This window comes from Triticum aestivum, chromosome 7B, assembly GCF_018294505.1.
Source record: "Triticum aestivum cultivar Chinese Spring chromosome 7B, IWGSC CS RefSeq v2.1, whole genome shotgun sequence".
Lineage (NCBI taxonomy): Eukaryota > Viridiplantae > Streptophyta > Magnoliopsida > Poales > Poaceae > Triticum > Triticum aestivum.
In genome coordinates, this window is record NC_057813.1 from 718,248,701 (window position 1) to 718,259,295 (window position 10,595).

Below are 10,595 nucleotides of genomic sequence, written 5' to 3' on the forward strand. Positions count from 1 at the left end.
CTCGATGGGGCGATGTTCAAAAAAAGACCATACTACCCGTTATTATGAAGGGCTATGAAAAGATCTCCCCGTTGATGTGTTTAGGGGGTTGTTCCGAAGCAGAAGTGTAATTTGTACTACATTGGCAAAATTGACGGCCTAGAGATACTCGCATAAATATAGATTGCCGTATAGTTATTGCACATCTAAGTGACTCAATCAAACTAGAAACAAAAAGAAAAAAAAGACAAAATACAATACTTGCACAAATCTTAGCGTGAAATCAATGGACATATGACTGAAATGTGCAATACTTAAAATACATCTAGATGTGCTTTAGCAAAACTGTAAATCAGAAAGGACGGAGCATCATATAGGACAGTTTTCTTAGTCGACTCAAGTCGAGAGCATCTTATTGATAGGCCACGCTGCAAGACATTGGGTAGGATACGGGGCACCATGAAGCCATAAAGATGAGTTTGTCTCAAAGCAGTAAAATATGTTTTTTCGTTTTGATGTTCACGTATCCACATGGTCCAACAATCAGCGCCAGAAAAGGTCAGATTCAACAGGACGCTGTAGAATCAACCAAGAAGTTGGCCGTAAAAGCAACGAGGAGCAAAGGAAAAATAGAGATGCTGTGTGTAGTACTAGTACCTGAATCGATTCAGGTTCAGCTTTAGCAAAGGAAAAATGGAACCATTTGATCCAGCTGCCAACGGTTCCACAGTCGGAGTACCAACAATGGAATGTCTACAGTGGTTACCGTCCCAACCTAGTTTCGCCTCATCTCATATTTGCACCGGCGCCGTCCTCGTTAAGGCCGCACCAGGATGAACAAGAATACTTCGCACACGCCTTGCTACATGCGTTGAGATGACAAAATCATTGAAGAAATCATCTTCTATGTACCCGCCTAATTGCATAGACGATGAGCGAGCTGCCAAGAGGGTTCACTGGTAGAATTGATAAAGTATGGGAATGTTAGAGCGCATGGTCTCATGACGATCCAATGTTTGTGAAGATGAAATCTTCTATTAATTTCATAATTATATATCCGATCATTGTGGACATAAAAATATTACACCCTCAACACCTAATATTAATTGTTTCTTTGGTGTTCTTACTAGTGGCTCCTAGTTAAGATCTAATGTTCATTTTGAATACACATTAGGGTTGTTGCTTACTTTTGTTTACATGACTATAAATGCATATACATCAGGTGTTTTTTTCAGGTGAAATGTATATACATTGGTTATATTCTCATATCTTATGTCCACCCGTTTCTTATGACTTTGGAGTTTGGACAACAAGTGATCAGATGTGGTGTAGCAAATACTTCATTCCCATTAATAGAGTGTCGACTAATGTTTGCAGCCACAGATGTGCAAAATCTGCCCATTTTCCACTGTTAATTTGCGAATTTGTTTCAACTATTAATTTGCAATTTTCGCCCAGTTCTGCTTGACCGAAACCCAATCTAACAAACCTCTTGCGTGACTCCCTCATCCAATATCTCTCATATGTGTGTGTCTCTGTCTCTCTCACCCGGACTTTGATAATCAGATTCACCGAGTCCAAGACGCCAAGACTCAAAAGCTGGCTGGAACTACGTAGGACCCCGTGGGATAGGCCGCCCTCCTCCTTGGCTTAGTCCAAGCCTCAAGGTTAGCTGGTTAGACATTCAATCAAGGCATGATTAACTTGTGTGGCTTGCCGCGTGGTGCCACTTTTAGCGTCGACTCAAAGAGTGCGCATGACTCCCGAATGCTATATGTGGCACACAGTACCTTGGGGTTGATCGGGGCACATTCACATGCCAACGCGCATCACTCGAATGCCACCGATCGATCGAGCTACTACACTATCCAAGTCATAGAGTAGGAGTAGAGCGTGCTTGTGATCGGTTGTACTATACGCCAGTAGGCATGCCAAGCAAAGCAATATTCCTTATGGCCTTGTACATCTTTTAATGGTCGTCGGGGCCATTTCTGGCAATCTCACTGCCCCCTTGTGGCCTTGTTGTGCAGCAAAAGCTATGTCGACACACGTCCACACCAGCACTACGACGTCGTGAAGCTCCTAGTGAGGTGCCCTCCACTCCACCTTTGGGACGTTATTACTGGCTTTATACATCCTCATAAGCAGTTCCTCGCGGTTTTGGGAAACCTCTCGATCGGGCCATGGATGGAGGAGCAGTTGATTGCGGTTTCACCACTTGGGCTGTTGTTAGCAAGCGTCCTGCTGCATTGCCTCTAATGAACTAATTTGTCCTTTATGTCCCCTGACGTTCCTCATCGCGGCGGCAGCCAAGATGCACGGCCGTCTGCCTCGGCGGATCAATGGTGATGCTCTTGTGCAAGGGCCCCCTGCTGAGGATCTGGGCCTCGCCTCTCCACTGGAGGTACGCAAAGGAGATCACCGCTGCCACGGCATCAAAGGCCACCGGTGGTCGCAGCGCCGGCGACGTGCTCATCATCCTCAGCTGCGTGGCCTGGGCCGGATGGCTGGTTCTCCAGGTACACAACCGTAGCCATGTACTCACAACCAGTCAAACATATAATCTAACTCTGCATTTTGGCCGGTGATGAAATTTTTTCTTGTAGAACAAGACCTCGCAACGGTTCGCAGCGCCTTACATGAGCACCATCATCATGTCGGTGATCGTGGGCGTGGACTTCACGGTGGTGAGCGCCGCCGTGGACCGAGGCGCCTCCGTGTGGGAGCTCGGGTCCGGCATCCGGCTCTACTCCGTCCTCTACATGGTATGAAAATATCTACTTGCCAAATCGCTTCGCTAATCATGTTTCTAACCAAAATTAGTGCAACTAGTCATCGACCGGTGCCACTGCACATGCTAGAAATAGCACTGTTAGTAAATCTCATACATGCAGTTTATGAATAAAGTTTTACATGACTATATTATAAACGCGAAAAAGTTTCTCACTAAGTAAGAGGAAATTATATTTCTTCAATAAGTATGTGTCAAAACGAATATGTGTGCTTTGTTATTTTTTTACACTATTGAATTTAAGAAAATGTGGGAATTATTTGACAATGGTTGCTTCTATTGTCACACTTCTACTTTTCTTGATTTATAATAATAATGGTTGCAACTGAATTAAACAGACATTATGTCAGACACCTGGACATTAGTTTTACCCCAACGACATGTATCCAGTCCGTAACATAAGCTTTTCTCTATGCAAGACACATACATGAATATTTTTAATATTGAGACTCAATATACATTTATCTCTCGTTGTGCTACAAATACATCATACATATGTACATGCATGAGCATAATATAAGTTACATCAAAAGATGTCCTACAAACCAATATGAATAGCCAAGCCATAGTTACTTTGAATAGATCACTTTTTGGCGTTGCTTTTTATCGCACTTTTTTTCGGTAATACTCTCCATAGGCCTATCAATGCATGGTGTTATAAACATTGGCCGAATTTCAATATATAGCCGTGATACCTTTTTTAATGTAAATGCTAGTTTAAAATAAGAAACTTCAGATTGTGAAAATATTTTCCATGATTGAACATAATGGTATAATTTGTACATCTGCATTACTTTGCAAATATTTGTAGTGAAAGTTAGCAAAAATTGACTCTTCATGCTTTCAGACAATATTTAGGTACACGTAATACTTGCACTACATAGAAGCTCTCATTTGAAAGCCATAAAACAAAAAACGATTCAATACATCAGGAATTTAGATAAATGCATGTCTTCCACTGTGTCTTTGCTGAGATTATAAATAATTATTATGTGAAATATGATCTTTTCTTTTCTGAAGGTGTTGTTTGGGTAACAACTTACAAAGTTAAAATCAAATTGACAAAGATTTCTTTCAATTGTACATATGCAATGTCTACACATCCGTTCTTAATGACATATTTTAGCAATATAAATGGCTTGTTTTAGTAATCTAGAAAAAAATATTTATTTTAGCAAGTTTTTTTTATGTATGTCCTGGATTAGGTTAGTAGCTGAACTGACTAATGGGTGTCATGGACGTACCAGAAGAGAGAGTTGGAGACTCCGTTGCATTATACATCTGTGTGGCATCTTGCATCGCCATGACTTTGTACACATCTACGTTGCATCAGTGAATCAAGTATATCATTAACTATGGGTGCTGATAAGATAATTTAGTGGATGCCTTAATAAAAATATAAGTGCTAATTTAATTATATAGATGAAACTAACCATACTTACATCTAAATGTAGACGTACTTAGCATACTGCGATATCAAAAGAGTAGAAATATAAAACACGACATGCTTTGCTCTGCTCTTAGGCAAGGAGAGTGACACAAATAGTCTCATAATGCCTACCCTTATACCTGATGTATTTGCATGTCCGCCGGCCGACGAAGCACCCGACCAATGCGATGGTACATTTCTTCGTGATAGCTTGGTTGGATACAGAGAGATCGCCAGGAAAGGCATGAACTGTTGCAGGTTTGCAGTAGGGAGAGATGTGGAGGAGGAGAGGCCGTGGAGAGCAGCGGCTGCAGCGTATAGCGCATGGCTTCTGGAGCGAGCAGGCCCATGGAGGAGAATCGGAGGCTGGGGAGAGCGGCGGCTGCGGCATAGGCATGGCATCTAGTATCTCTTTCATACGCATCTTGGTTATGGGTTAATGTGGATGAGAAAGAACGGCAACCCTACGACTTCAGTTTTCTTTTGGACGCCGATATCTCCCGAATGTTCGGTCTGGGGACCTCCCAGACTGAACGAACTGTTCGGTACGAGGGCTCCCCGCTCACGAACGCTTTCGTTCGGGAGGATAGCATCGAAATCACGAACGACCTCCCCAGGCCCGGGCCTTTTTCATGTAAAACGAAAAAGAAAAAAAAGCCCAATAGCACAACAAAAGAAGAAGCCCAGATTCTGCTTACTTTTTCTATGACAAATAAAAACTCTAGTTTTTGCTATACTAGAAAAAAATGTCATCAACTTTAGAAGCAGAAAAATGCCAGGGAGAATTTCAAAAAGTGCCATTCGAGTTTGACCAAACTATTTTATGATTTGCCATGATATAATTTTACAAATAGCGAGGTTTACAACATATTTGATTCCTAACAAAAGCATGGGATAGTTGCCATGGCAAAAAAATTAAAAATACAATGGCAAAAAATGATTCCCATGACAAAAAAGAAAAGTAAAAATTGCCGTGCCAATAAACTAGAAAATGCCATGCTACAATCTGAATAATGGAAAATGTAGAATGTATTTTTTGGAGTACTAGTCACAAAAAAGCTAGTTTATGTAATTTGTTCATAGCATGGCAAGTTCCATGCCTGGCCACATGGCAAAACTATGAAATTTTCAGACTTGTCACATGGCCAAATTTATGTATTCCAGGAGATGGCAAATTATGCATATTCGGTGCACAAAAAACATGAAAAAATTATGCATTTTCCCACTAACTAAAAATTGCCATGGCAAAAAATTAAGGTATATTTGCCATGGAGAATGAGAAGTAAAAATTGTCATGAATGATAAGTAAAAATTGCCATGCATGCATAAGTAATAATGCCATGGCAATAAAGTATAAAAGTTGCCATGCCAAAAATAAGAAACAAAAACTTGCCATGGTAATAAAAAAATTGCGACAATGTCATGGCTGTAATAAAAGTATATTTGCCATGTCAATAAAATGGTGAATTTGCCATGGGCTTTGAAAGTTAATTGTCCATGGCTATACAAGTTAATTTAAAATTGCCATGGGAATTAAAAGTTAGTTTACCCATGGCTATATAAGTTGTCGTGGGAAAAAACACAGCTATAAACAAATAGTGATTTTAGTTGCCATGGTAAGTTTGCCATGTTTTTCAGCATATTAGGTTGCCATGATTTCAAAGATCTTAAGTTGCCATGGCAAGTTTGCCATGTTTTTGAACATCTTAGTTAAAGAAGTTTGCTATGTTTGCCATATTTATGTATGAACTTAATAAAAAAAGTTTGCCATGATTTTGCACATCTTTAGTTTGTCATGGCAAGTTTGCAAATGATTCTGAACATTTTAAAATGACATGGCAAGTTTAACATGTTTTTGAACATCTGTAAGTTTGCCATATTTTTGAACATCTTAAGTTGTCATGGCAAGTTTGTCATGTTTTTAAACATCTTAAGTTGCCATGGCAAGTTTGCCATGTTTTTCAACATCTATAACGTTGCCATGGCAAGTTAGAATGTTTTTGAACATCTAAAATGTACCCATGTTTTTTAACATCTTAAATTGCCATGGGAACTTTTCTAATAACTAACTTCGAATTATTTCTCTCTACAATTTGCCATGGCAACCTTTTGATGTCAACTTAAAAAAATCACTCTACAAATTTTCCATGGCAACTTTTTGATAAAAACTTAGAATTATGTGTCTCTCTATAATTTGCCATGGCAACTTTTCTGATAACAACTTAGAATTATTTTTGTCTCAACAAATTTCCATGGCAATTTTTTGGTAACAACTTAGAATTACTGTCTCTATCTACAATTTTTTGCCATGGCAACTTTCTTGATAACTAACCTAGAATTATTTTCTCTTTATAGTTTGCCATGGTAACTTTTTTATAACAATTTAGAATTATTTTCTCTAACTACAATTTGCCATGGTGAATTAGTAAAAATGTCAAGATGCATAAAATAAATTTGCCATGGTGAATTTGTAAAATTTGCCATGATCGGTGAACTAAATTTGTCATGCTTTATAAAAAGGAATTTTCCATGTATGTTAAATAGTTTTCTAATATATTTCCCATGTGACCATAACTGAATTTGCCATGTGACCAGTAGTGAATTTGCCAAGTTATGAACAAAAAGACTAGGAAAATGAAAAATGACAGAATATGCCATGTGACAAAAAATAATGGAATTGCTGTGACAGAAATGCCATGTTACGGAAGTCACCGAATTTCATAGGGCATAACATTACTCAGCTAGCTATATAAAAATTCAAAAATAAAATGCATCTGCTTGAAGAAATAATGCGATTGACACGTTAAAACTATGACAGAAATGTAAAACTTGATGGCAAAACTACGGCATGGAAAAAGAACTCCTATGTAGTGATGGCAGAACGTATGAATTTGCCGCGGCAAAATTTGGTTCTTCCTAAGAAAACTGTTGGTGCCACGGCCTGCGGCACTCGACGGTGATCACCGGAGTCACGACCGGAGGGGAGGAAGAAGAACACAGAAGTTTTGCCGGCGCTCGAACGCCCTCCCGCACGTACGGGTTTTCTGTATTTCACCTCGAGCTCGAACTTGATTGCCTCAGCGAATACACAGGGGGGAGAGGGTCTTATACCCGAGCCCACGGACATGCCCGTGCAGCTCCACGACTCACCCACCTCCCACTCGCCACGCCCCGCACGCTCTGGCTCGCGCGCGCTCATCGCGCTCGGACGCGATTGCCGCGGCCAGTCCACGCGCCCTACACGGCCCACGCCTTGGTCCTGCGCTAACAACCCTGCGCACACGCGCTAACACACGCACACATGCACACCTACGCTTGGGAGCGCACACACGCACCCAAGCCCGCTCCGGCTCGAGCCCGACACGTCCACCACGCGCACACACGCGCTCGCCGTGCCCGAAGCCTGGCCGAGGCTTATTTGCCCTACATTTCTCCCCCTAAGCCGAGGCTCAGAGGAGACCATTGTCCTCGACATCGACGTCCGCCACCAGTGCTCGCTCCTCCGCCGGCGCCTTCCGCAGCTCCGGGCAATCGCGCTTGAAATGGCCGCGCTCGCCGCACTTGTAGCAGCGGCCACGCCTGTTTCCGCCATCCCGCGTCGCCATGCTGCGCGTGTCGTCGTCGTCCCGAGCTCCCCCTTGACGCTGCTCCCGTGCACGCCACTGCGCCGCCGTGTACAGAAGCTGCCCGTCCGCCCGCTCGCCGCTGCTCTGCCCGCGACGCCGCACCCGCTCGTCGAATGCACGCAGCCGCCCGAGCGCCTCGTCGTACGTCAACTCCTACAGAGTGCAGAACTGTTCGATGCCGGTGACGGCGGGGAAGAGACGGTCCGGCACGGTGTCCAGGAGCTTCTTCACCAGCTCCGTCTCGCCGAGCGTCGCCCCCAGGCCCGCGAACCGCGCCGCCATGCCCGGAAGCCATCCGGCGTATGCGTCCAGGGACTCGCCGTCGTCCATCTTGAGCCGATCCAGCTCGCCGCGCAGCGTCGCCCTCCTCGCCGCGCGCACCCGCTCGGCGCCGATGAAGCGCACCTTCAGAGAGTCCCATACCTCTCTGGCGGTGGCTTTCGTCGCCACCGAGAGCAGCACATCCTCCGGCGGCCCCGACAGGAGAAGCGCCCGCGCCATCTTGCACTTCTTGGCGTTCACCGCCGCGTCGCCCGCCGGCGCCACCGCCTCCCACAGCGTGTGAGCATCAAGGATCGCCTGCGCCTTGATCGCCCACACGGTGTAGCCGTCCGGCGCGAGCACCGGCATCCCCATAGCCACCGATCTGCTCGCGCTGCCTCCGCTGCCGTGTGGAACCAGCGCCATGAACTCCGGCGAGCTCCTTCACCGCGCCTCGTTGCCTCGCTCTGATACCAAATGTTGGTGCCACGGCCTGCGGCACTCGACGGTGATCACCGGAGACACGACCGGAGGGGAGGAAGAAGAACACAGAAGTTTTGCCGGCGCTCGAACGCCCTCCCGCACGTACGGGTTTTTCTGTATTTCACCTCGAGCTCGAACTCGATTGCCTCAGCGAATACACAGGGGGGAGAGGGTCTTATACCCGAGCCCACGGACATGCCCATGCAGCTCCACGACTCACCCACCTCCCACTCGCCACGCCCCGCACGCTCTGGCTCGCGCGCGCTCATCGCGCTCGGACGCGATCGCCGCGGCCAGTCTACGCGCCCTATGCGGCCCACGCCCTGGTCCTGCGCTAACAACCCTGCGCACACGCGCTAACACACGCACACACACACGCACACCTACGCTTGGGAGCACACACACGCACCCAAGCCCGCTCCGGCTCGAGCCCGACACGTCCACCGCGCGCACACATGCGCTCGCGGTGCCCGAAGCCTGGCCGAGGCTTATTTGCCCTACAAAAACATAATGGAAAAATTGTGGTGGAACGAATCTAAATTTGTCGTTCACTGCATATTGAAAATTGCCCTAGAATATCCCTACCAGTTTTGAACCAAATCAAAAACAACATATCACAAAAATACCATGGTACAGAATGGGGGTGAAAATTGCCATGACATATCTACTAGTGCACTGTGTCATGGCATGTCATCTGTACTAGTCTCCTAGGTCATGGGATGCAATTGGGGGTGAGAAATCTGAACACAAAATTCGGATCTGCCTCTACTGGATCATGGAACATCAATTTGCAGATAATCAAAGTAACAAAAATGAAAAAAAGACGGGGGGTTGAGGATGTTGCCACCTGCAGTGGAAAAGGATCCAAATGTCTTTTGCAGTTCGCCACCGTGGTGGTCAAGCTCGACCTGCGGCTGCGGCATCACCTGGCGAACAACGACGAGCATGGACTCCCTGCAGCCTTGCAGCAAAACATGATGTGGAGGACCGCCACGCCCGTCATCGAGTAGTGCGCCTCCACAATCTTGCAGGCATAGGGTGCGCTGCCCCCCGGCTGTGGCTGCGACAAGGACGCCCAGCCGCATCGGAGGTGATAGCCGCACCCAGCGACTAGAGCAGCCACAGCAGTGGCCATGGACGGCGGCTAGGTGCGCGCAGACGGAGGCGGCCTCGACGTCCGCGCTCGCCGCGGCGGCGCGGGCAAGCAGGCGGCGCTCGCTCTCCGCCCACGTCGCCCCGTTGAGTAGGTCAGCGCGGACCCGGAGTGCACCAAACTCGATGATGGCCGCCAGGTTGAGCAGTTGAGGTGCACGCAGACGGAGGCGGCCTCGACGGCCGCTGCGGCCACTCACCCCGCTTGAGCCGGTCGGCGGGGACCCGGAGTGCGCCATCCTAGAGCTTCGCATCGGCGAGCAGCGCGGCGCTCGTCCTCCTCACTCTCGAGCCGAGCAAAACAAGTGGTGTGGCCGTGGGAGTGGATAAGGAAAGACAGTGGATAAGGAGAGAGACGTGCGGTGGGAGGAAGAAACGTTCGGGCTGAGCAAAAGAATCCTCGAACGACTTTGGTTGCTGACCCGTCAAGCTCCAAAGCTTCAAAATTCGTGCACCACGATGGACGGCGACGAGTGCGTTCGGAGTGAATTGCTAAAACCTGGCACATTCGGGAGTTATTGATTCCGTTTCTTTTTGGTAGATTTGGTAAGGAGACTTGCATGGGATAACGTGTCAGGACTCCTTAAGAATGACGTGATGCATCAGGCTACAAATACATAAGATGTAGATCCAACGGGCAATTAGCTTAGTTTTACATAATTAACGTGGAAACTCAGATGTTGCTTCTAATTACTCCCTCCGTCCCATAATATAAGAACATTTTTTACATTAGTCTAGTGTTAAAACGTTCTTATCTTATGAAAGGAGGGAGTAGTACTTCCTTATGACTCAACTTTGTACTAACTTTAGTTAAAGTTAGTATAAAATTGAGTTATCTATTTTGAAGCGGAAGGAGTATAAGAATGAGGTAATA

The 10,595-nt window shown here is 46.0% G+C and overlaps 1 protein-coding gene across 2 annotated transcripts; it reads right to left on the reverse strand.

Annotated features, from left to right (window-relative positions):
• Positions 1–316: 316 nt before the first annotated feature.
• Positions 317–10,083, reverse strand: LOC123157462 (uncharacterized). Of its 2 annotated transcripts, none has more exons than XM_044575748.1 (3): positions 9,417–10,083; positions 4,015–4,089; positions 317–935 (listed from the first exon to the last, which is right to left on the reverse strand). In XM_044575748.1, exons 1-3 carry the CDS (start codon positions 9,973–9,975, stop codon positions 877–879), a joined length of 693 nt encoding a protein of 230 aa, XP_044431683.1. In that variant the 5' UTR covers positions 9,976–10,083; the 3' UTR covers positions 317–876. The 2 variants fall into 2 exon arrangements, with proteins under 2 accessions (XP_044431683.1, XP_044431684.1); XM_044575749.1 differs by lacking the exon at positions 317–935 and adding an exon at positions 3,184–3,409.
• Positions 10,084–10,595: the final 512 nt, after the last annotated feature.